Raw genomic sequence first — 27127 nt, forward strand, 5'->3', positions numbered from 1 at the left:
CTAGTTTCTTGAACCTTTTGTAAGCTTTCCCCTTCTTCCTAACTAGATTTTCCACATCCCTTGCACACCATGGTTCTTTTACTCTACCATCCTTTCCCTGCCTCAATGGAACATACCAATACAGAACACTAGGCAAATGTACCCTGAACATTTGCCACGTCTCTGCCATGCATCTCCCTGAGAATATCTGCTCTCAATTTATGTTCCCAAGTTCCTGCCTAATAGCATCATATCTCCTCCCTCAATTAAATGTTTTCCCAAACTGTCTGCTCCTATCCCTCTGCAGTGCTATAGTAAAGGAGATCAGAGTTTTGATCACTACCTCCAAAATGCTCTCTCACCGAGAGATCTGACACCTGTCCTGGTTCATTTTTCAATACCAGATCAAGTACAGCCTCTCCTTTAGTTGGCTCATCTAAATATTAAATCAGAAAACCTTCCTGAACACACCTAACAAACTCCACCCTATCGAGGCCCCTTGCTCCAAGGAGATGCCGGAAAGGTTGAATTAAAGGATGAGAAAAAGACTTAGTACAGGCATTAAGAAAATAAATAACTTTCACTTTAAAAACTTGATCTTTTGAAACAATGTGCCACTAACCATTTTAAGATTAATTATGAGTACACAAAAAACTGTAGAACACAATTTTTCCAAAGCAAAGTTTCACAACTGACAGCAAAGTCAAGCATCATCAATTAATCAAAGCTGAAAAAAATCATCCTCCAAAGATTTATAATAAAATAACTTGTTAGACAAAGGTAATGAACTTCACTTTAAAGTGTATTTTACTGAGAATGGATCATTCATATTCAAAAGTACACAATCTATCAACAACAATTATTTGACTAAAGTAGTACATCTCTAGTGCATTATGTTTTCCTTTAAAAACACAAACTCTGACAAATAAAAGTTTTTTGAAGAAGGAATAAAGAGGATAGATGAAGGTAAGGCACTAGATGCTTTCCATATGAATTTTAGCAAGGTCTATTGCAGGCTAGTATGGAAGGTTAGATCACATGGAATTTGAGAAGAGATAGCTAAGTATATTTGTAATTGGCTCAATGATAGGAAACAGAGAAAGGCAAAAGTTGTTATTGGATTGAAGGCCTGTGTCCTTTGGTATGCTAGGGGTCAGCGCTGGGAAATTTGTTGATTGCTATTTATGTAAACAATTTGACTGCAAATATATGAGATACAATGAATATCTGTAAATGATACTAAACTAGGAGATATTATAGATAATGAAGAAGGTTTTCAAAAATTACAGAGGGCTCCTGATCAGCTTGGCAAGTAGGCTAAAGAATGGTAACTGGGCTTTCAATTCAGGGAAGTATGAAGAGATACAGTTTTGGTAAGTTAATCAAGATAGTGAAGGTTTAAGCTCTGGGGAATGTTGTGGAACAGAAGAACCCAGCAGTACAAGTACATAGCTTCCTGAAAGCAGCATCACAGGTAGACAGGGTGGTGAAGGTGGCAGTTGGCATGCTACTCTTTATCCTAACTATGGGAGTTAGGATATTATGATACAATTGTACAAGAAACTAGTGAGACCACGCAATAATTGTGTACGGTTTAACTGCCTGTATAAAGGAAAGCCACAATTAAATTGGAAAGAGTGCAGAGAAGATTTACGAGGATGCTGATAGGGCTTGAGGGACTGAGTTACACAGAAGGTGGGTGTATATAGAATGAGCTGCCAGAGGAAGTAGTTAAGGCAGATACAATTATAACATTTAAAAGATATTTGGATTAGTATATGGATAAGAGGCAATTAAAGCGAAATGCAGGCAAATAAAACCAGCTTAATGGGCACCATGGTTAGAAATGACAAGTTGGGCGGAAAGGCTGGTTTCTATGCTGTACTACTCTATGACTCTGACATTAAAAGGAAACCGGGGTAAGGCAACCAAAAAACTTGAACTGTTGAATTGTTTTCCATCCAGTCAAGTCAAGTAGTATATCAATACCCTGTCTGGGTCTCATACAAAATTGTACATATAGATTTTGAAATCAAACGCTGAGACATTGACTACAAAAATACACTCACTTATTTCTTCCAGAAAACCTATCATGGAAAGGCAATATTCTGTCTGAAATCTTAACTATCTTGCTGTACACAGATGACTAAAGGAAAAGTTGACTCAAAAGATAGGATCAAAAATAGTTCCAAAATTAGAAATGACTGGTTTCAGCAATGTCATCTGATTTAAATGCACAAGAAAAACAAACTACAGGAATAAAAATAACCATAGGACAATGCAGAAACAGTTTTGTCAAACAGGACTTAATGCAAGAAAGTGAGAATTAGAGGGGCAAATCTGAAATAGGGATAACATTGAAAACTGAAATAACATTGCTATTACTTAGAAACATAGAAAATAGGTGCAGGAGTAGGCCATTCAGCCCTTCGAGCCTGCACCGCCATTCAGTATGATCATGGCTGATCATCCAACTCAGAACCCTTTACCTGCTTTCTCTCCATACCCCCTGATCCCTTTAGCCACAAGGGCCATATCTAACTTCCTCTTAAATATACTTGATGCTTCTAAATTCAGAAACCTGAAATAAAATTCATTTATTTTATATAGTTGGTATTATTTAAATGAAAAATAAGATTTTAAAAAACCTTCTGAGTTTTTAAATCCCTACTTCCTTATTTGTAATGCATTCTTGTTATTCAGTCTATGGACACAAACAGCAATATAGCAGTTTAGTGTTACTAAAGAGGCTGATTGCTTTACGTCTAGTTAACATTAAAATTTTTTTATTGAAGTTAAAAGCACTCTCAGAATAAATTGGAGTGGCATGGTAGCGTGGTTAACACAACGTTTTACCCAGGTGACCCAGGTTCAATTCCCCCTACTACCTGTAAGAAGTTTGTATGTTCCTATGGGTGATCTAGTTTCCCCCCCCATAGTCCAAAGACACATCGATGGGTTGGTTAATTGGTCATTGTAAATTGTCCCGTGATTAGGCTAGAACTGAATCAGGGATTGCTAGGCAGCACAGCGTAAGGGGCCTTGAGGGCTATTCTGCATTGTATAGAGAGGGAGAGGGAGAGAAAGAGAAAGAGGGAGGGGGAGGGGGAGAGGGAGAGAGACAGACAGAAAGAAAAATAAAAAAGAGAAAGAAAAGGAAAGAGAGAAGCAGAGTAAACGTTTCAGGAGATGACCTTCCCACTGAAATTAGGATGTTAGAAATCAAACTGTTTTAATTTGTGGGAAGAAAGAATGGAGTGAATGTCTATGATGGGGGAAGAATGAGACACCAAATGATGATTTTGGAGATATTTCTGGCAATTAGGTGATTTGTCTGCAGATTTAAATAAAAGGAGATGAAAGAAGATTTAGAGAAGAAAATTCAAATAAAACTGCAGTTGCCAAAAATCTGAAAGAAAACAGAATGCTCAGCAGATTAGGCAGCACCTGCGGAAAATCAAAAGCTGAATTAATGTCACAGGTTGATGCCCTTTCATCTGAACTGACCAGTTCTGATATACCTACTAAAAAGGCTGATTATTTCAAACTGTTGAACTCAGAGTTGAGCCACAAATCTAGCGGGAAGATAAAATGCTCTATCTCAAGCTTACATTGGACTTTGTTGGGGAATCTAAATGCAGATTGGGTGACTGCTTTGCAGAACACATCCACTTAGTCCATAAGGATGACCCTTAGCTTCCAGGTACTTGTCACTTTCTCCATCCCACTACAACTCTGACATCTGCCTTCAACCACTGTTCCCATGAAATCAAAATAAATAAAGCCAATGTAAGCTGAAAGTACACATCTCATCTTCCCTCTGGGTCATTGACTTGAAACATTAACTGTTTCCCTTTCCATAAATATTTAGCCAGTCAAGCAACATTTATGTCATTTTCTGTTTTTATATCAGATTTCCAATATCCAGAATTTTCCTTGTACTTTAGATGAACACAGGAGTTGAACTGATGCGACAGCCATTTATAAATAACTGAATAAAATGTGAGTTTCTTTCAATATTTACAAATCAATGAGTAAGCCATTTCAGTAGTAGGAACAAAACGAATCCCCTCCCCCACTCCCAATATGGCAGAGAGGCTGTTCTGAAAAATTTCCACCTACCTGCATACATATGGTAAGTCAGCCGCTCAATTAGTTTTATAACAGTTCCAGCTTTGATAATAGGAATTCCCGATTTAGATTGTACATTCTCCTCAAATACAATGTTCTCCTCAGAGTCTGGCTCAGCAAATCTGTACACTTCAGGACTTGGGAGTCTAAGTGGCTCCTCTTTTTCCTCTTGTAGCATAGTGGCATCCAACATTCTCTCCAGTGTACTCCGATATTGTAAAGAAATTAAAGCTGCCATCCAGTTATTCTTTTCCTCTGCTGACTTGGCAGCAAATATTACGCTGTTTTCATCTTTTAAGATAACTTCAAAGGCATGTTTGTACTCATTAGTGTCGTCTTTATCATTAATCTGTACCTTTCGCATGAAAAATTTTTCTTTGAGACGATATTCAGCACAACTTCCACCAGGTAATCTAGGCTGACCATGATTTGATTTACAGCAAATCATCAAGCCATCAAATAGGAATATGTGTCTTTCATGCTTTGCACCAACACGTGTCAGTGTGCCTTCCATAATAAACTCATTACAGCATTGCCCAATATCCTTGCCTTCCCAGCCATCAATGTTTTTTTGGATTTCATTCATTTTCTTAATTGCCAGATGTTTGCTTTTCATTTGTTGATTATAAAAGCGACAGGCAGACTCACTAGAAGAGAAAATAATGGTCTTTCAAAAATCAGCATATTGTGACCTTCATTGTCTGTGCATTGATGCACTTCTGAACTAAAAGCTATTATTTTAATAATATCGAGTTTAATATTGAGATGCACAAAAGTAAATCACAAAATATTCAAGTGTATTGGACATTAACAGTTTATCAATCTAAAAATAATATATTTCATCAGTTCTAAAACAATTTACTCCCTTTTGTGCAACCCTTGAGCACATTTCATCCTTAGTCCAGAATTCAGATCACAGACTTTGCTTGGGGCATTGCCAATAGTCACAATTGTCAACACGGAGCAGACTTTTATAAGAAAGGCCAGTATTGCTGGTCTTTCCCTTTCTTCCTGGCAAGACGCACCACACTACAATATGTACTCCACTAAGCAACCTAAATAAAAAAGCAAATCCACCTACTGTGGGTCACATTACTATTTTAACAAGCTTTCTGTTGAGATTGCCACTGTTTAATGACTGGAACTACCCAATTGTCCCACTTGCTACACTAAATGGTACTTATTCTTGAACATAAATAGTTATGGAATAAATCTATTTAGTTTGTCTGTTCAAGCAAAAACACAACTGGGAAAAAAACATTTTCCTATTTTGCAACAGTGAGTTAGCACCATAGCAGATTTTTTTCTAGTGAAAATTTTCATGGAATGTTCTTAATTTTAAAAAGCAAAATATTGTAGCTTATTACTTCAAGCAAAACAATTATTAAACAATTACTTTTGGAATGTTTCACTGCTTACCATCTGATGTGCAGCAAAGTTGTTATGTTCATAATTCAGATTTTGCTTGAATTTAGCTTCAGTTGTAAAAGCCTTAAGCACATAAAATACTTTGAACAAAAACACGCTTTTTACACCTGACGTTACTTCCTGTGTAACAAGCAGGCTCGCCACTAAAGTAGTTTATTGTTGCGAATAGTTAAAAGGAAATGGGAACAACGGCAACTTACACTTGTGGCCAATCACAAAAATTTCAGGGATGAATGGAAACTGCTTACCTCAGCCTTCTCTTTGCAAGGCTTTTTGAACAAATCCTTTCCATACTGCTCTGCAAGTTAAGTAGTGCAGTTATGGCTTGTTTTAAACATTCTTTGTCTTCTTCATTATCACTTTTTTCTTCTAATTGCTATTCAGATGAGAAAAGAACAAACAGTTGAGCAGCTTATAAGACATGTCCCAATTAAATACATTTACATTTATGACATAAGGAATAATATTTTGGGGATTTAGAATATGAAACTCTTTGAATTTTTATCCCTGACAACTAACAATGAATTTATAATCTCTTTCCTCTTGTAAAGGGTGATCACAGGATGATGGACTTTTTCATACAAATTGAGGGTGTAACAGTTTGATCTAACACCGGTGTTCTATGCCTAAACAAAAGAGACTACAATGGGATGAGGATGAAACTGGCTAGCATAGACTGGGATCCAATACAAGTCAGAGAATTGAGGTAACTTAATGGTTCTATTGTTATAATCAGTAAACTGCTACAGGGATTTGGTGCTGGGTCTGGAACTGTTCACAATATATACCCGTGGCCACTTTATTAGATGCACCTGCTCATTAATGCAAATATAATCAATCATGTGGCAGCAACACAGTGCATAAAAGCATACAGACATGGTTAAGAGGCTCAGTTGTTGTTTAGTCCAAACATCAGAATGAGGAAGAAATGTGATCTAAGTGACTTTAACTGTGGAATGATAGTTGGTGCCAGAGAGGGTGGCTTGAGTATCTCAGAAACTGTAGATCTCCTGGGATTTTCACACTTAATAGTCTAGAGTTCCGTTCCTGTGGCTACTTTATTAGGTACACTGTGCCACAGTAGCATAGCGGTTAGTGCAATGCTATTACAGCTCAGGTCATCAGAGTTCAGAGTTTAATTCTGATGTCATCTGTAAGGATATACCCCGTCCGTGAAATGCATGGGTTTTCTCCGGTTTCCTCCCACTGTCGATTGACGTACCAGTCGGTAGGTTAATTGATCATTGTAAATTGTCCCATAACTAGGTTAGAGCTAAATCGGGTGTTGCTAAGTGGCTTGAAGGGCCAGAGGAGCCTATTCCATGATGTTTCTCAAAATAAAATAAAATAAAAATAAACTTCTGTACCTAATAAAGAGGCCACTGAGTGCACCATATAGAAGTTTGCTGATGGCACCAAATTGAAAGGAATAGCAAAACTGCAAGGAGGATGCAGTGCTTACTGAGGGATATAGATAGGTTAAGGGAATGATCAAGGTTGTGGCAGATGGAGTTCAATGTTAGCAAAAGTGATGTTGGAGGAAAAATAGAATACTAGATTATTATTTAAACAGTGAAATATTGCAGTACACTGTTTTGCTGAGTGATTTGTGAGTGCTTGTGCATGAATCACAAAAAGTTGGTTTACAGGTGCAACAAGTTATCAAGAAGGCAAATGGAATGTTGTCCTCCATTGCTAGAGGAATTGAATTTAAGAGCAGGTTGGTTATGCCTCAACTGTACAGGGTACTAGTGATGTCACACCTGGAGTCAATTCTGGAGATGGAGGTTAGCCTGAGAAGAAATGGAGTCACCTGGGAGTATAATAGCTAAATTTCAGAAGAACGAGAGAGGATGTTATAGAAACTAAGATTATGAAAGGAATAGATACGACAGAGGCAGGAAAGTCGTTTCTACTGGAAGGTGAGACTAGACACAACTTCTGGAATCAGGGTAAGTAGATTTAGGAAGGAGATGATAAGGAAAATTTTCCTAGTGTGAATCTGTGGAATTCTTCATCTATGGAAGAAGCAGAGATAACTAATATATATTTAAGATACCTTCAGACAGAGGTTTGCATTGTAGGGGAATTAAGAAGTTGTGGGGAAAATGCAGATAGTTGGAGTTGGATCTATGGCCAGATCAGCCATGATCTTATCGAATGCCGAAAGAGGCTCGACAGGCAAGATGGCCTACTCCTGCTCCTATTTTTAATTCTATTTCTACTCTGCCATCCAATTTCTGAATGGACTTTGGGACTTTGAATCAATGAAAACAGTCTCACTACTTCTTTTATTTGCAGCTTTGGACTACTCAGTTATTTTATAAACAAACAAAAACACACACACACACACACTGCATTTGGAAGGCAAACACGAGGAAATCTGCAGATGCTGGAAATTGAAACAACACAAAATGCTGGTGGAGCACAACAGGCCAGGCAGCAACTATAGGGAGAAGCACTGTCGATGCTGCCTGGCCTGCTGTGTTCCACCAGCATTTTGTGCATGCTGTATTTAATGTTTTTTTTCTCCCCATATTACTTAGTATTGCATTGTACTGCAGGTGCAAAGTCAACAAATGTAATGACATATGCCAGTGATATTAAACCTGATTCTAGGAGAACAATTTCAAATGTATAACAATATACAAAAAAAGCACAAGAATGGTCAAACTTTATTATACTTTGAAGATAACAAATGTCTGCAGCAATAATGTAAACTCAAATGAATAGAGCAGGCAAATTGACTATGAGTTAAGAACAGGGAAACAATAAAATGGCAGAAATATTTTTTTCCTGCAACAGTCATTCTTCTTTAGCAGGCTAAACGAGGCACATCAGAAATCAAGTTTTTATTGTGGATAATATGATTGTGACACTAAATATAGAAGTACAAGCAAAATTACAAGTAATCTTCCTGGTTTTAAAATGACAACTCTTAAGCATTTAGCAAATCCAATGAATATTATCTGTACAAATATTAAAGTCATTTCAGTTACCTTTGGACTTTTCAGTTAAATACAAAATTATTTTTATAAAAAAGTTTCAAGATAAATCCAAAAATCACACACATAAATAAGAATTTTATTGACCACACTGCAATTTTGTGATATGAATACACAGAATGACATCGTTCCGACATACAACTTTCCTCTGGAACATTTGGAGGTACAGAGGCGTTGAGGGCAGGGGTTTGAGATTTAACACACTTCATTATGGGAGTGCATGACATTGAGCACTCCAGGGACATGGACTTATTCTCACACTACAAGTCTGAGAGACCTGGAAGATCAGTGAATAATCCATTGAAATCCTTGGGCCACAACCTTCAACATTCCCACATTTAATTACCTTTTTCACCAGCCCACGTCCTCACTGTCACCATCTCCATCTCCCACCCATATGAAAGTGGCTTCCTCGATTTCACTCTCCTAGTACAACAAGACACTCCAACTTCATGCCTCCCCAAATCCAGGATCTCCCTAGCAACAACTAACAAACATCTGGTAGATATACCTCTCCCCACCACAAATGCATCAGAATGATCTCCATTCAGCCCTAATAGAACAAAATGATGCTGCAAACTCATCCTCCTCTCCCCAACAGTCTTTTCTCACCACAGCCCCGCACCATCTCCTGAAATACTAACTAGGCCTTTGCTGACCTTCTGGGCCTGATCTGGAGACAAACAACACACTTGGTTATGTTGTGACAGATGTGACTGAAACAAAACATTCAATGAGTCTCCTTAAATACACTATACAAAATGAGTTTCAGAATACACTAGAATTTCTGAGCACCATTTTTTTTAAACACTGATATTTTATCATCTAAAATTCATTGTTGAAAAGGCACTGCAAGCAAATTGAACAGCACCCTTTGAATGGGTAAAAATTATATTAAAATCATATGCTTTTTACCCTTTTAAATTAACTGAAATATATATAAAGCAAAACAAGATTCAATAGGGATGACAAGGCAGAAGGCATGTTGTAACACCAGCATGTATAAATTACAGAAACCAGTATGATTCTAGGTTAAAAGGTCGGCACAACATGATGGGTCAAAGGGCCTGTACTATGCTGTCATATTCCGTGTGAATAAACACATCTGTATCTTAAATAATGTTAAAGGAGCTGTCAAGGTGGAGCCCAATCTCCAGTCATTGGTGTGTGTGAGGAAGGAGTGGGCCCCTTAATGATTTGATTTCTCTCACTGTTTCAACCACAAACCACATTCCTTGCAATAAGTAGTTCAAGTTCAAGTTTATTGTCATTCAACTGTACACATGTATACAGCTAAATGAAAAAACGCTCCTCTGTACCAAGGTGCAAACACACTGCATCTATCACATAAAATATTAACACAATAATATTAACAGATAAAAAAGTATTGTGTAGATGTACAGCAGGGCCTTGTATTCTTAAGAAAGATGATAAAACAAACAATTGCACCATTTGTTGGACCTGGAATGGCCACTGTGACTGGGTGCACTGCAATCTTGACCACTCAATTAATAGGTGAATGACATTAAATTAGACAAGTATGGTCACAGTGAATACAGAAGGTTCAGACTTTGACCGTAAACAATAGGTGTGAGATAAATTGCTGCAAAAGGAATAAGATCATATGTTGCAGGGCTGAAGGACAAACTCTGTCATTGTGATAATACAGTATAAGAGGAGTCAAAAGGGATGTGATAGCTGCATCATAGGTGAGGTATCAGAAGTTCAATATGGTCCCATAGAAATGGAGGCTGGGAAGGAGGAAGAAGAGCATCCACTTGTCATGTAGAAAACAACATACACTTAATGGCTACATTATTAGATACAGAAGTGTACCTGATAAAGTGGCCATGGGAGTGGAACCTAATATGGTCATCTACTGTTGCAGCCCATCAACAAAGGTTCAACATGTTGAGCATTCACAAAGATGCTCTTGTGCACAACACTGTTGCAATGCGTGGTTATTCGAGTTACCGTTACCTTCCCATCAGCTTGAGCCAGTCTGGCCATTCTCCTCTGATCTCTATCATTAACACAAGGCGTTTACGCCACCAGATTTTTTGTTTTTTGCTTTTTTGCACCATTCTCTGTAAACCCCAGAGGCTGTTGTGCATGAAAATCTCAGGTCAGCAATCTCTGATACTCAAAACACACCACCTGGCACCAATAATCATTGCATGGTCAAAATTACTTAGATCACATTTCTTCCACATTCCGATATTTGCTTTGAACAATAACTGAACCTCTTGACCATGTCTGCATGCTTTTATGCACTGAGTTGCTGCCACATGATTGGCTGATTAGATATTTGCATTATTGTACAGTTGTACTGAATAAAGTGACACTAAATGTATGTCGCTCCATTTAGTGAGCTTCCACTGACTAGAATTGGAAATAAGGTCAAAACAAAAATGCAAAATCTCATGTAATAATTTCTGCAATTTTATGTGAGCTACACCAAACTGTCACTGTGTCAAGCAAACATTGGGTCTAAGAGTGGTGTGAGAGATAAAAGAGTTAAATTTGAGATGCAAATTTTCTCTGGCAGCTTCTTCCACATACCCATCATTACTTCTGTGGAAAAAATACTTAGATGCTCCATCTGGGAAAGACATTCACCCTATCTGTGCTCCTTAACTTTATGATCCTCTATGCAGTCACCTTGCAGCCTGAGAACAAACTCAGACTATCCAAACTCTCCTTGTAGCTAAAATCCTCCATTCCAGACAACATCCTGGTGAATCCCCTCAGCACTTACAACATTTTTTTGATATAGGTTGGGTGAGTATATATTCTATAGGTAAATATTTGAACATAATATGTTTTAAGATCCATATAAGGACATAACAAGGGCTGCAGCGTATAACCTATTTAATCTATTGTCGATTTTGCAAAAAGTTTCTAACAGTTTGAGACAAAATTATAGTTTGTCATATGTATAAGTACATGTATGCACAAGCACAATGAAAATTTTACTTGCACCAGCACATAGCATCATACACAGCAAGTCAGTTGCTAAGCAATTGATCAAATTCTTTAAGTTATGTTGTGTTTATCACAATAACATTTTAATCTTATACATTTCATAGCTTATTATTAATTATTGGTTATTATTATAAATCAATACAATAATCCCTTCTCATACCTTCAGCAGTTCAAAATAATGCAAACAATGGTAAACGGGTGCCAATAAGAGTCTGGGAAGAACATACTGCACAGCTTCTTTGAAACCTTCACCAATTGACTGAAATGAAACATATCAATTAGACTTAATATAATCTAGATTACATTTATAATCACTCATTTAGAAGGGAGATTTTAAGAAATCTACCTATGAAAAAACTCACCTGCAAGTAGAATGCAGCACCAGGCTTTGATAGAAGGCTGAGGAAGTGGTCATGAAAACCAGGTCGCAATATATCCTGTGCATAGTTTTCATATGGATCAAATGCTAACTCCTGAAATAAATGTCAAATATACATTTATGTCATCTCGTGCAGGAAACAAGTGAATTTTCCTAACTATTAATTTAAAAGTTAATAACATTTTCTTTTGTTTCTGTCCAAAACAAAACATATATCAATACAACAAACTCTAGTTTCAAGATGCTAACTTTAGAACCTATTTTTATGAAGTACCTTAAGTAACTAATCTTCAATTTATTTTAACTAAAAACAGAGAAAGTATCAAGCAGCTTCATAAGCAACCAAAAAGAATCAAAATAACTTCTTTTAAACTAAACACGACGAAAGCTGCAGATGCTGGAAATTCAAGCAACACACACAAAATGCTGGTGGAACACAGCAGGCCAAGCAGCATCTATAGGGAGAAGCACTGTCGACGTTTCAGGCCGAGACCCTTTGGTCTTCTCCTATTATTTCGCATTTCCCCCTCCCCACTACTTTCAAATCTCTTACTATCTTTCCTTTCAGTTATTCCTGACGAAGGGTCTCAGCCCAAAACGTCAACAGTGCTTCTTCCTATAGATGCTGCCTGGCCTGCTGCATTCCATCAGCATTTTGTGTGTTTCTTCTAAACCAAGTAACAAAGCACTAAGGCAATTCCAATGGTGACAATGTAGGTTATAACATTCCTACTATATAATGGCACCATGGTAACGTAGCAGTTAGGGTGACACTATTACAATATGGGACATTCTGGAGTTCAGAATTCAATTTTGCTGCCATCTGAAAGAAGTCTGTACATTCTCCCCATGATCATGTGGGCTTCCTCTCAGTCCAAAGATGTCACCGGTTAGTAGGTTAATTGTTCATTGTACATTGTCCTGTGATTACGTTGTGTTAAATAGGTGGGTTGCTGAGTGATGTGGTTTGTTGGGCCAGAAATGCCTGTTCTGTGCTATACCAATAAACAGATAGATAGATAAATAAATAAAGCTTTTATAGCTGCATGGTAGTGTAGAACTTAGTGCAATGATTCACAGCATTAACTGTAAGATTGGGGTTTAATTCCCACTACTGTATGTAAGGAGCTTACATGTTTTCCCCATGACTGTGTGGATTTTCTCCCACATCCCAAAGGTGGTCAATTAGGGTTAGTGAGTTTGGGGTATGTTATGTTGGCACCAGAAGTATTGCAACACCTGCTGTATTCCTGGCATTTACTTCACTATTTTGATTTAACACAAATGACACATTTCACTATATGTTTTGACGTACATGTGGTTCCTTAAGGCTGTTATAGCCAGGGATGGTAATTGGGACAAGCTCCCACTACCTATTAAATGCTCCCACTGGTGTGTACCTTAAATAGCCTCTGACAACCAAGCCCAGCTCATGGCCTTCATGTGTGGCTTAGCTACTAAGCCCAGTGGATTCATTTCTACTGACAGAAGAAGGGGTAAAGACAGGTTAATGGTGTCTTAAAACCAGTCTTTTCGGGCAGATTTAGCTCATGAGCCATGGTTGGCAGCTCATCTAGAAGGAAAACTCTGATCTCAAACCTCTGCTGTCATGTGGCTATTTACACTCATGGGAGAGGCTTCCGGAGTAAACCCCGAGAGAAAAATCTGGAGCTGGAATCCTTAAGCTAGTCCCACATTGAGTTCAACGCAGATTGGCAACTCCTGCAACGCTGCTGGTGCCAAACTGTATCAGTTTCTGCTCTTCCTTTGGGTTCATCAGATGTGTGGTGAGGGGGAGCTTGCTACATGGGCATCAGCTTGCACTCCATATCGTACTGGCCAGGCTTGCTTATCTTGATAGCTAGGTTACAATATCTATGGTCAACTCTGACTGACAGAGACCTCACATGTGACAAATAAAGCTAATCTCTATATCTTTAACACTTTAAAAATCATATTGTCCTTTAAGGAGAGTCTGTTCCAAAGGGTTCAGAGCAGGAGCAAAGAGAAAAAAATCAAATGGCCAATTAAAGTAGTTTTAAGTGCAATGAGAAAAAACTAAATTAGATAAGAAAATTGCAGTTTAATGGCATGATAGCTTAAAGTTCAATTATTAATACTAGAATAGGGGGAAACAGATGATATTTGCAAATGCCTGAAGCTTTTCTGCTTGATAGCAGTGTCATTGTTTTCAGAAGGGCTGTTGAGATAATAACAGAGAATTTGGTAGACGTTACGCACTGTAGGGTTGTAGACAAACATTTAACAAGATGGATGAGGTGCCAATCAAGTGAGCTGCTTTGCCCTCAATGGTGTTGAGCTTTATGTGCTACTAGAGCAATGGTAATCCATTTGACATTTGGCTTCTGTCTTGAAGGTAGTGGAAAAACACTGGGGAGTCAGCAGCAGAGTCACTCAACAAAGGATATTCTTCAACCTTTCATCTTCTCTCATTTCTGCAGTATTTATCTGTCTGGTCCAAATGAATTGGTAGTCAAGGGTGAATGCAAGAATGTTGTTGGAAAGAGGATTAGGCAAAAATAATATCTGAATATCAAGATGAAGTGGTTAATCTATCTTATTTGAGATGGTCATTAGCAGGGACTTTATCCAACTACAGTTTTACAATCCCCCATTCTACTCCATTATCTAAATTCTACATAGATATTGTCACTAGTTGTAGCTCCCATGCCCAAATGTTTTTCAGATTAGTAAGCTAAAGAACTGAGAACATAACTGAACATCATGTAATCATCAAGAAACATCACTACTTCTGACCTCAATGGAAAGAAGAGCACGAGTGAAGCAGTGCTAGTGGTTCAGTCTGGGACATTGCCCTGTGGAACTTCTGGCTATGTGTTGACATTGGAATAACTGCCCTCCAACAATCCCAATTTCTTTTACACATATGATCTAACCATTGGAGGGTTTTCCCTTGATTGCCAAAGAATTCAATTTTGCCTAGGCTCCATGGTGCCACACTAAGTCAAATGCTACCTTTTCATCAGCAGTTACTCTCACCTCTGGAAATCTTATTGTGTGTTTGATTCTGGTATTAAGATTGCAATGATGTTAGGACCCAAGTATGTCTGATAAAATCCAAACAGTGTCAATGAGCAGGTTATTGGCAACTAATTGCAGTTTAATAGTACTGTTGATGATAGAGTAGCCTGATTTGATTTTTCCTGCTTTTTGTGAATGGATATAGCTGAGCAATTTCTCATTACATCGGCCCTCCTTATTTGCAGATTCCGCATGCGTAAATTCAACCAACCGCAAATCACGAGAACCCATAAGTGCTCTTCCAGCACTTGTGGTTCGAGCATGTAGATTTTTTTTTCTTGTCATTATTCCCTAAACAATGCAGTATAACAACCATTTTATATAGCATTTACATTGTATTAGGTATTATAAGTAATCTAGAGATGATTTAAAGTATACGGGAGGATGCGCGTGTTATCATGTATCGGAATAAAAAAAAATCCAAAGTTCTCTTACTAAGTAAGTCGGAACAGGTACATCCGGTATTATTTAGCGTCTGTTGGTCAAACGTTTGTCTTAGTATATAGTATATATTTTACCTTTCTATGCATATAAAACACTTAAGAACGTATGTTTCAGTGTTGGGCTCAGGAACAGAAGTTTGCAGGACTCGGGGCAGATCGCTCCCTAGTGCGCGCTCCACCGTGCCGGGTTGATGTGGAGGATCAAAAGCTCAAAAACCCAAAATCTAATAATTAAACCACTGCATTACTTAGTAATAATTGTAGCTTTCATCGGGGCAGAGCCTTTCTAATTTTATCCTTTAAAATTGTTCCAATTGTTGACCGACCTAGCCTAACGCTTTTCCAATGATGTTTCACCTCTTTCTGATCACTTTATTATTTCCACTTTATTTTCCAATCGTGATTGTGATTATTTTCATGAACAGAAACAGTGAGCATTCAGAGCTCTGGCGCCAGGTCCACTGCTCTGAGGCAGGTTAAATAAGGTCTGGGGTTCCGCTGGGTCCTAAGGTCCATCGGATTGAGACAGGTTGATTAAGGGACTTGAGCGAATTTTGGTATCCTCAAGGGGTCCCGGAACCAATCCCCCGCGGATAAGGAGGGCCGACTGTACAGTGAAAATTTTCGCTGGTGCCATAGCCTTTGCTGCATTAATGCTTTTGACTATTTCTTGCTGACATGTAGAACAAACCAAATTGAATAAAACTTCTATAATATTGGTTTTTTGGGTGGAAACATAGATGGAGATAGATCATCCACTTGGCACTTCTGGCTAAGCATGGATGAGATTGTTTTAAGCTTGTTTTCAGTACTCAAACTCTGGGCTCTGCCGTAGTTGAGGTTGAAACTTTCTGGACTATCCTGTTCTGTTAACTGCTTAATTGACCATTACTAATCATAATGAGAACCAGATCTTTTACCTGACCCAATAACTATAGGAACTTAGCACTTTGCATGCTGTTTTTACTGATTAGCACACATATTGTCCTCTGTTGTAGGTTTACTGTGTTGGCAGGTATAATGGAATAGCAATTGCAGTTTCTGTATCACAATTTAAGGCATCCAGTTTTAATCCCGACATCAGGTGCTAAATGTGTTTGTTGAGTCCACAGATACTCCGTGTTGCACAAATTTTCATTGTGAGCTCCAGTTTCCTCCCACATCCCAAAGACTTAATGTGGGCAACTGACAAAAGGATCTCAACACATGTAAGAGCACATAAATTGTAGGGATATAGGGAAAAGAGGAACAGGAGAATGTGACAGATGAGACTGTTCCAGTGGGATTTGGGTATGGACCAAATGGGCCAAATGAACTCCTGCGTGACAGTGAGCATGGAAGGCAGAACAGTTTTAGTAATACCAGGTACACCTACCATAAAGAATTCCTCTTCTCATTTAACCATGGTTTAATATAATGGTTTAGTGAGTGATATATTAAGTCAATTGGTTACAAATGATATACAGTTTGGGGAAAAGGCAATACTTGGGTGTTGTGTAATGAACCAGATTTGATTGCGGAGCTTAAGGTAAAGGAATCCTTAGGAGGCAATAATGATAATATGATAGAATTCACCCTGCAGTTTGAGAGGGCAAAGCTAAAATCAGATATACTGGTATTACAGTGGAGTAAAGGGAATTACAGAGGCATGAGACAGGAGGTAAGCTTTCACTTCACTACTATGACCACTTTGCACTAATAAAAATTGTGTATGCTTTTTCTTTCTAGTGTTGTTTATGTAATGTTATATTCCTGGGATGCAAGTTAGTTTTTGTTGCACCTGGGCATACATGTACTCATACATACATTTCAACATATGACAAAAAATTTAACTTTGCCACTCAGCTCAAGATTGCAAGAAACTGAGAAGAGTTTTGGATATAGAACATTATGAAAAACAGCTTTCACTTCATGGACTCTCTCTATACTTCTTGATGCCAAAGCAGCCACATAATTTAAGACTCTCCCAACCTGGACCCTCTGCCCCAACTTGAGGCAGAAGATACAAAAGTATATATTACCATACTTAAACATAGCTTTCATCCCACTGCTGTAAGTCTATTCTGTACAATAAGATGGGATCTTGAATTCACAATCTACCATGTCATAACCTTGCACCTTATCATCTGCCTGCACTCCACTTTTGTTCTAAATGTAACACTATATTCTGCATTGTTACTGCTTTACTCTTGAACTGTACTTTTATCTTAACTCAATGTAGAATTGATGAAATGATCTGTATAGACTGTGTGCAAAACAGACTTTTACTGTATATATAATAACAACAAACCAATTACAAATTATAGGAAATTTCATGTGATTCTGAAATAATTTCGTCAGGCAAGAGATTTGTCTATTAAATTCACCACTTACCTCAGCTAAGTCTTCAAAACAGCTTCCCACTAAGGGATGGGGGCTACCTTCATCTGTCATTTCCACAGTATCTTCAATTAGGCCCAATAACTTTACAGTCAACTCATGGATATCCATAATACGGCTAAATATGGTTTCTACATCCTATGAAAAGATAATGACACAACATAGGCCAATTGTATCTGAGGCAATGAACTACATTTGAGGTGAATAGATGGGGTAGGTAGCAAAAAAACCTTTTTCTCACATTAGGAGTGTCTGAGACAAAAGGGAAAATGGGTAAGACTCAATAAGGGGATGTGCTTTAGAATTCTTTTTAATCCTCCCACAGGTGGTGAAGGCAAACATTCGCACATTTAAGAAACTTCTAAACAAGCTCTAGGAGATAGAGGTATGAGATAGATGACATTGACATAGAAACAAACTCTTCTGCCCACTATCTGCATAAAGTGGTACAGCTAAGAATCCGAAATAAATCCAACAGAGGGTTAATTATTTACTATATACCACACTTGGTATTCAATTAATTTTTTTTCTTAATAATTATTTAAAAGGGCAATCACCTGTAGATAAAACTACAGAATTTGAGATAAAAAATATTACTACACTGTCACGACTTTCGTGAAATATTTAAGCAATTTAACTAGAGCCTTCTGAAGTAAAGTAAATGAGTTAATCAAGTAGGAGAACATTCGGAAACATCAACCCTTCAAAGTAAGAACTAAAAAAGCAAAACACTGGGAATGATAACAGTGTGTTGGAAATAAGCAGGTCAGACAGCATCTGTTGATCAAGAAAAAGGGTTAAGTTTCAGGTTGAAGACCATTTTGTCGGTACTGCAACAGAGAGAAAACAAGTTAGTTGTAGGTTACAGAGAAAGTGGAGGGAACAGGGGACTGCAAAGGGAACCTCTGATGGGTTGAGGCCAGGGATATTTTGGTATATTTGTTAATGTGGCAATTGGAGCATCATAAACTTGACAGGTTGCAAACAGCTAGCCAGAATGTGCTGAAGGAGAGGGTAGAAACTGAGCCAAGATTGACAGTTCCTGACAGTGAAATTGAGCTATTGGAGTGAGAAACTGGGGAATTCATTATACAGTATAAAAGGCTGCTGGAAGTGGGAAGACATGGTGCTATTCCTGAAGATATATTGGGCCTCACTGTAACAGTGCAGGAAAACACCAATAGACATGACAGTGAAATTGGATGGAGAATTAAAGTGGCTTTAAATTGGCGGACCCTGACCATTAGAATATTTCCAGCAGTTTCAGGTTTACCATCTATAGTGTTTATGGTTTTCTTTCACTGGAGTAATAATATTCAAATGCAAAAGAAACAAGCTAGATACCGAAAGAAGCCTTGATCAAATTAAATGAACAACCGATAACTAATAGAACTGCAGACCACAAATGCAGAAAATAACTTTATTAAATAGTGGGGAAGAAAGCAAAATTCAGGTCTACCAGTTTAAAAAAAACAACTTTTAAAAGAAAGATGTAACTATTTGTCAATTGTTTAGCCATTGGTCGATCATCACTGCCAAAGACAATACTTTCTTTCACTGTTTCATTATTCTGTTTATATTGTGTAGAGTGGGGTTCTTTACTGCTTAGTCAATGCTGAATTTAATTCACAACTTCTCTAATACTTAAGCAGAACTTTTCAATTTACAACACAATCTGACCGATATCTGAATTTAAGTGATCAAGTAGGAGATAATATTGTGCCATATAAATCCTATGTAATGACATTAACCAAATAAAAGTTCATTTTATTTGGTATGTACATCATATAAAAGGCCACATACAAATGTGGTCAATAAATTCAAAAGACCTCCAGATGCACATTAACACACATGAAATCAGATTAATCCTCCTGCAATAATACCATTCTGCTAGATGTTGACCTCCCAAGGGGATATCTTTTTTGATAAGATAGCATACCACAGAAGTACATAGAGACTCTGGTGCACCATCTTAACTGTTTATCTGGGTTCAATATCATATTGCATTCTTTTTTGAAGACATATGCATTAACTACAGAAGTTCTGGAGAGTTAAAAATACATAGACGCTTTTCTTCAAACAAAAGGGAAATAAATTCTGAGACAGAACTTCAGAAAAACAATTAAAAGCTTTCCATATGGGAACAAAGAGCAGCAACACAATAGTCTGCAATAAAAAGAACAGGTTATGTCAACCTTACCATTTCCTTTATGAAGGAAAGGTCACGTTGAAGAGTTCCTGTTAATGACATAATCTTATGGTTGCAGAATTTAACCTAAGTAGTTTAAATTGTTATATTTTGTATTACAGTTTTAGGAAACCTAATTATAGATACCCTACACAAGTGCTTTCTGTATTCAAAATGTGTTATCAGGTTTAAAAAAGGTGATTTTCAAACTTATGTACACATATCGCCATCTAGTGCTAAGTAGCAGCAATGCAGTTCTTAGCATTCCAAAGTAATAAAGGACATTAAATTTTAAATTAAAATCTACGCATTAAGATGAGACTTGCAAATGCTAACAATATTAAACATTAAAGTGGTTTCATTGTTTCTTGACTGAGAAAGAAAATTCTTTGAGCAATTTGGAAACTTGACTGGGAAATTGACCGAAATTTCGCAATCTTAATGGTTGTCTTATGTATATTGGTCAAATAAGCAGAAAGTGCTGGAAGCACTCAGGAAGGTTAGGCAGCAGCTGTGGAATGAGAAACAGCATTAATATTTTAGCATCGACGATCCTTTCCTTTCTTTCCCAGCTCTGATGAAGGATCTTGGTCGGATATACAGTGCCTATAAAAAGTGTTTACCCCTTGGAAATTTTCATGTTTTGTTTTACAACACTGAATCACAGTGGATTTAATTTGGCCTTTTATTTTACACTGATCAACATGAAAAAGACACTTTCATGTCAAAGTGAAAACAGGTCTCTGCAAAGTGATCTGAATTAGTTACAAATATAAAGCACAAAATAATTGATTGCATAAGTACTCCACCCACCTTCCTTTAATATGACACAGCAAATCATCACTGGTGCAGCCAATTGGCTTTAGAAGTCACATAATTAGTTAAACGGACAACACTTCAACAACTCCGCAAAAAGATTATTGAAAAGCACAAGTCAGGAGATGGATACAAGAAAATTTCCAAGTCATTGAATATTCCTTAGAGTATAGTTAAGTCAATAATCAAGAAATAGAAAGAACTTGGCACAGCTGTAAGTCTGCCTAGAGCAGGCCGATATCAAAAACTGAGTGAGCCTGCAAGAAGGGGTCTAGTGACAGAGGCCACCAAGAGACCTATGACAACTCTGGAGGAGTTACAAGCTTCAGTGGCTGAGATGGGAGACTGTGCATACAACTGTTCTCCTCATGCTTCACCAGTCACGGAGAGTAGCAAAGAGAAAACTGTTGAACAACACACTCATGAAAGCTCAGGTAAGAGTTTGCCAGAAGGCACGTGGGAGACTCTGAAGTCAGCTGGACTATGGTATGGTACGATCCCCAAGCAATCTGATAGAGCTTGAACAGTTCTATGGTCTAATAAAACCAAAGTTGAGCTTTTTGGCCACCAGACTAAACACTATGTTAGGCAAAAGCTAAAAACCTCATCAAAAACACACCACCCCTACCATGAAGCATGGTGGTGGTTGCAACATACTGTGGGAATGTTTCACTGCAGCAGGCCCTGGAAAACTTGTGAAAGTACAGGATAAAATGAATGCAGCAAAATACAGGGAAATCCTGGAGGAAAACCTGAAGCAGTCTGCAAGAGGACAATGATTTGGTAGAAAATTTATTTTCTAGTGGGACAATGACCCCAAGCATAAAGCCAAATCTACAAAGGAATGGTTGAAAAACAACAGTTAATATCCTCGAGTGGCCAAGTCAGAGCTCAGACCTCAACCCAATTGAGAATTTGTGGCTGGACCTGAAAAAGGTTGTTCACTCACGATCCCCAAGCAATCTGATAGAACTTGAACAGTTTTGTAAAGAAGATTGGGGGAAAATTGCACTGTCCAGATGTGCAAAACTGATAGAGATTTATCCACACAGATTCAAGGCTGTAACTGGTGCCAAAGGTGTATCCACTGATTTGAAGGGGGTAATTATGCAATCAATTATTTTGTGTTTAATAATTGTAATAAATTTAAATCAATTTGTAGAAATTTGTTTTCACTTTGATACAAGTCTTACTGTTGATCAGTGTCAAAAAAGACAAATTAAATCCACTGTGATTCAATATTATAAAACAATAAAAAACATGAAAACTTCAAAGGTGGTGAATACTTTCTATAAGCAGTGTATGTCTATGTATGATAGCACTAGACAGCAACTTCAAGTTCATTTGCAGAACAGCTTAATTTCTACCTTTAATGTCTCTTTTTCCTTTTTAAGGTGGTCAGGGTTCTGTCAAAGACTCTGACCTAGAGATATACTCAAACTTCAGTTCTTTGCAGTGATGGGACCCACTCCTGGAACTCACTAACCAGTGATGCAGCCTAGAAGATGAGCATACCTTCGGGGTTCTGAGGCTTTGCAGCCCTGGAGCTGATTTGATTCTATACCGGTGCCACTAAAGCTTCATGGGAGAAGATGGAATATCATAAACAGTGGATCGGCTGTCAAACGGCTCTGTACTTGGCGAACTGCGCTCGCTCGCTCTCTCTCTCTCGCCTCTCGCTCAGTGACATCTAGCTGTCTCTCTTTTTTAAAAAGGGGAGAAAGGGAGCCTGTGGTAGGTCAAATTGTCAAATAAACAATTAGTTTTTGTTGTAATGCAGATCATTGTCTTTTTCGGGGACTTTTGTTTGCTTGTAGGGTAGAGAATGCTGATGCTTTTTTATGAAATAAGTGGGTGGGGGTGATGTCGCTTGCTGCTGTTTGTGCGTGGGAGGAGGGAGTAGGGAGGGCTTTGTGATTCCATCGTTTTTTTATTCTTTGGGGCACTCTTCTGTTTTAGTGGAAGTTTGCGTAGAACAAGAATCTGAGGTTTGAAATTATATACATTCTCTGATATTAAATGGAACTACTAAACTATTGGACTTGAAACATTAACTTGGTTTCTCACGAAACAGATACTGACTGATCCTGCTGAACTCTTGCATCTTCTGCTTTGATTTCAGATTTCCAGCCGTGGAGTTTTGTTTTGATATCTTGTGTATATATCCTGGCAAACAAAAGCAACTAGAAATAGGCTTCACAATGCTCTGCCTATAGGTGTGTTTTGGGCAAAATAAAGGGAAGGAAAATGCAAGACTTAAATAGGCAACAAACATAACAATCCACATATTTGAAAAACATATTCATAAAATTTACAACATACGTTTGAAGAAAACAGTTTTGCATCGGATACAAATGGCTCCCTGAAGACTTTAATGATGAGATTCAGTTCTCTTAGATATTGCCGGATCTCAGACATATACATCTTCACTAAATCATAGTATGCTTGTTCACCAGTGTTAATGGGTTCTTCTTCTATCACACCTAGGTCTTCCTCATCTTGATGGAACATGTCCATTAGTACCTAGAAAACATATTTTTGATTTCACTTCATGTACTCTGAAATAAAGAAAACATTGCACACATGGAAATGTAGTTTTATTCTTCAGATGTGGCATTTTAGTTTCTTTGAGGATGACTTTTGTCATAACCCCTTTAACATTTTAAAAGACATTTCCACTGTTCTTTGTGTCCTTTGATTAGGAGAAGATGAAGAATGAATAACAAACAAATCACTTTTCAGAGACCAGAAAATAAATAATTTAAGATAAAAAGATAAAGATCAACTTTATTTGTCACATTGGAATATAGAGTGAAAGGCATCGTTGGTGGCATATCAAATTAGCAAGGACTGTACTGGTCACCATGCTTCCAACGCCATCATAGCATGCCCACAACTTACTAACTTTAACTGTACATCTTGAAACGTGCAAGGAAACCAGAGCACCCAGAAGAAACCTGATCACAAGGAAAATGAACAAATTCTTTACAGCAGCGGGAATTGAACCCCAATCTTACAGACAGCACTGTAATAGCGTTACATTATGGTATCACATTGCTGCATGTTATTTTTCAAAGTGACCATGTCTTCAATCAAATACTCCATCTATACATGTTCATATTATGATGTGTCATATTGTACAATGTAGGGGATCATGGTCTCATGACCATGATTGCTCTTGGCAATTTTTTTCTACAGAACTAATTAACCAATGTTTTCTTCTGGGCAGTGTAATTACATGATGGGTGACCCTAGCCATTATCACCATTCTTCAGAGACTGTCTGCCTGGCGTCAGTGGTCAAATTAACAGGATTTGTGATGTGCACCAGCTGCACATACGATCATCCACCATCTACTCCTTTGGCTTTACATGGCCCCTGATTGGGGGTGGGGTGGGGGGGTGGAAACTAAGCAGGTACTACACCTTGCCCAAGGATGACCTGCAGGCTAGCAGAGGGAAGGAGCGCCTCACAAATCCTTTTGTAGAGCCGTTATCTCCACCCTGCCACCCAGGATCATACGACAGCATTAAATCCACAGATTTATCATGTGGATTATTCTTCCCTTCAGCAGACTGCAGATGAAAGAACATTCTTGAGATGCTAATGCAAACAAAACGTAGAAAACCATAATGATTAAGATTTTTGCTGTTTTCTTAGATACACGGAAATCAATGTTATATTGACAACTAAACAATTTTTACCAACAATTCCTCAGTGGATGCATATTTATTACTTTGGCAGGTTCAAGATACAAGTTCTTTCACTGGGAGTACAAGTAATAGACTCCTATAATTCCAGTAAAAATCCCAACCAATAACAAAGGGTAGGTGGATTGAAAACCAAGAGGAGAAATACAGCCCAAAATTACCTGGTTTCTTTAAAAAAAAAATCAAAAAACACTCGATGGACCCAAGACCATCCAATGCCAAGGAAAAGGCAATCTCTAGGAATACTAAATACTATCTGAGCCTGAAGTCCGAACAGTTATTTTGATGCCAATTACATACAAATCTAGGCAAAAGCACCCTGGAAAAACTTGTGCTTACAGAATGGCCTTATATGTCATATAAGAATGACATGAATGAAGGTGACATGTAACCGATGCTCTGAAATCATCAATTACTAAATATCTTAAAGGAAAAAAAAATGTGACTTCTCTTTTTGTGGAATGGTGACATCTGGTAACATGTTCATTTTTAGAAACAGTTAACATGAGCATTAGTAACATTGCTGCAATCATGATATTTCAGAGCATCTGAATTTGTAAAAAAAAAACAATAAGTAAACAATATTAATTATTGGAGATTCTGTATGCATCTGAATCAAACAAAATACAATAGATTTTGGTTAATTCAGACCACATCAAGACCAGTATATTTTGGCCTAATTAAGTGGCTGCTCCAATGAACTGAAGTTTCATGCAAATAGTTGAAAAAGCAAAAAAAAGAAACTACCATTTAACTGAGTAGTAAATTATGTATTTAAATGAAATACAGAACAAATTAGAAAACTACCAATACTACTACAGTACCATAAAACTGTATTAGCTCCTAATGTTTATCAATGGAGGAATTCATACTGAGTACACTGTGTTCTTTTAATTGACTGTAAGTGAACAGGATCAGCACAGACACCTAGGGCAGATAATGAACTGCTTTCATACAATGCTTTTAACAACTGCATTCTCCAAGTCTTCTTTTTCATTGTAATGTTCAAGATGATTGTAACCTTCATATTCTTCTTAGTTTCTAACTTGTGGTAGTAAAATTGTTTCATTTTCACTTCTGGCCATTTGTGACATCTCTAAGTCTGAGACTACATCCACACTAGACAGGATAATTTTGGAAAAAGCCAGTTTTGCATAAAAACTATAGGAATCCACACTATGCGTTTTTAAAAATATCTCTGTCCACATTGAAACGGAGATTTTGGCGAATCTCCTCCTACTGCGCATGTGCAGGACACATCTACCAAAAACAAGTGACATGTTTGGTGTTAAATCTCGCCGTAAAAGTGCATGTTTGTGTAGTTACAGACTAGAAAAACTTAAAATGACCGACAGCTGTTGGCTTTCACGCAGGAGAACTTAAAAGTTAAAAAAAAACAAATACTGGAGCATATGGAGGCAACCAACAAGGAGTTCACGGACAAATTGACCCGGCTGATGACGAACATTGAAAAACTGACTAACTCTGTTGCATTAATAAAGCACCTTGTTAAATGTATAAAACATGTCTGCATCAGTGTTATCTTGTATTTCCATACAATGTTACATTAGGCTGTTACACATCTATTGTCAGAGAAGTACTTGCACCCGGGGCCACGAAAGACAGACAGGTGGGTCACAGTCAGGAGGGGGAAGAGTCAGGTACTAGAGAGTACCCCTATGGCTGTACCCCTTGACAATAAGTACTCCTGGATGAGTACTGTGGGGGGGGGGGGGGGAAGAACAGCTTACCTGGCAGAAGCAGCAGTGGCCATGCCTCTGGCACAGAGTCTGACCCTGTGGCTCAGAAGGGTAGGGAAGGGAAGAGGAAGGAAGTAGTGATAGGGGACTCTATAGTTAGGGGATCAGACAGGCGATTCTGTGGATGCAGGAAAGAAACTTGTTGATGGTAGTTTGCTTCCCAGGTGCCAGGGTCTGGGATGTTTTGGATTGTGTCCAAGATACCCTGTGGTGGGAGGGAGAACAGCCAGAGGTCGTGGTACACATGGTACCAATAACATAGGTAGGAAAAGGGAAGAGGTCCTGAAAAAAGACTACAGGGAGTCAGGAAGGAAGTTGAGAAACAGGACCGCAAAGGTAGTAATCTTGGGATTACTGCCTGTGCCACGCGACAGTGAGAATAGGAATAGGATGAGGTGGAAGATAAATTTGTGGCTGAAGGATTGGAGCAGGGGGCAGGGATTCAGATTTCTGGATCATTGGCACCTCTTTTGGGGCAGATGTGACCTGCACAAAAAGGACGGGTTGCACTTGAATCCCAGGGGGACCAATATCCTGGCGGGGAGGTTTGCTAAGGCTACTGGGGAGAGTTTAAACTAGAATTGCTGGGGGGGTGGGAACTGAACTGATGAGACTGGGGAAGAGGAGGTTGGCTCACAGATAGAGAAAGCTTGTAGATAGTGCGAAAGGGAGAATAAGCAGGTGATAGAGAAGTGACGCGCTCAGACCGAAGGCTTGAGATGTGTCTATTTTAATGCAAGGAGTTTTGTGAACAAAGCAGATGAGCTTACAGCGTGGATCAGTACTTGGAGGTATGATGTGGTGGCCATTACAGAGACTTGGATGGCTCAGGGAAAAGATTGGTTACTTCAAGTGCTGGGT

General features: G+C 38.1%; 1 protein-coding gene across 2 annotated transcripts in view; it reads right to left on the minus strand.

Annotated features, from left to right (window-relative positions):
- LOC132403121 (son of sevenless homolog 1) overlaps nucleotides 1–27127 on the minus strand; it is a 216259-nt gene that overhangs the window by 67588 nt on the left and 121544 nt on the right. For both annotated transcript variants that reach the window (XM_059986419.1, XM_059986420.1), the window contains exons 5-10: nucleotides 23119–23319; nucleotides 17787–17930; nucleotides 11891–12001; nucleotides 11689–11787; nucleotides 5787–5914; nucleotides 4102–4757 (exon numbers count right to left, since the gene is read on the minus strand). In XM_059986419.1, coding sequence (XP_059842402.1) covers nucleotides 4102–4757; nucleotides 5787–5914; nucleotides 11689–11787; nucleotides 11891–12001; nucleotides 17787–17930; nucleotides 23119–23319 — 1339 coding nt within the window. The remainder of the gene's footprint in view (nucleotides 1–4101; nucleotides 4758–5786; nucleotides 5915–11688; nucleotides 11788–11890; nucleotides 12002–17786; nucleotides 17931–23118; nucleotides 23320–27127) is intronic.

The sequence above is a fragment of the Hypanus sabinus genome, chromosome 12 (genome assembly GCF_030144855.1).
Source record: "Hypanus sabinus isolate sHypSab1 chromosome 12, sHypSab1.hap1, whole genome shotgun sequence".
Classification (NCBI taxonomy): domain Eukaryota; kingdom Metazoa; phylum Chordata; class Chondrichthyes; order Myliobatiformes; family Dasyatidae; genus Hypanus; species Hypanus sabinus.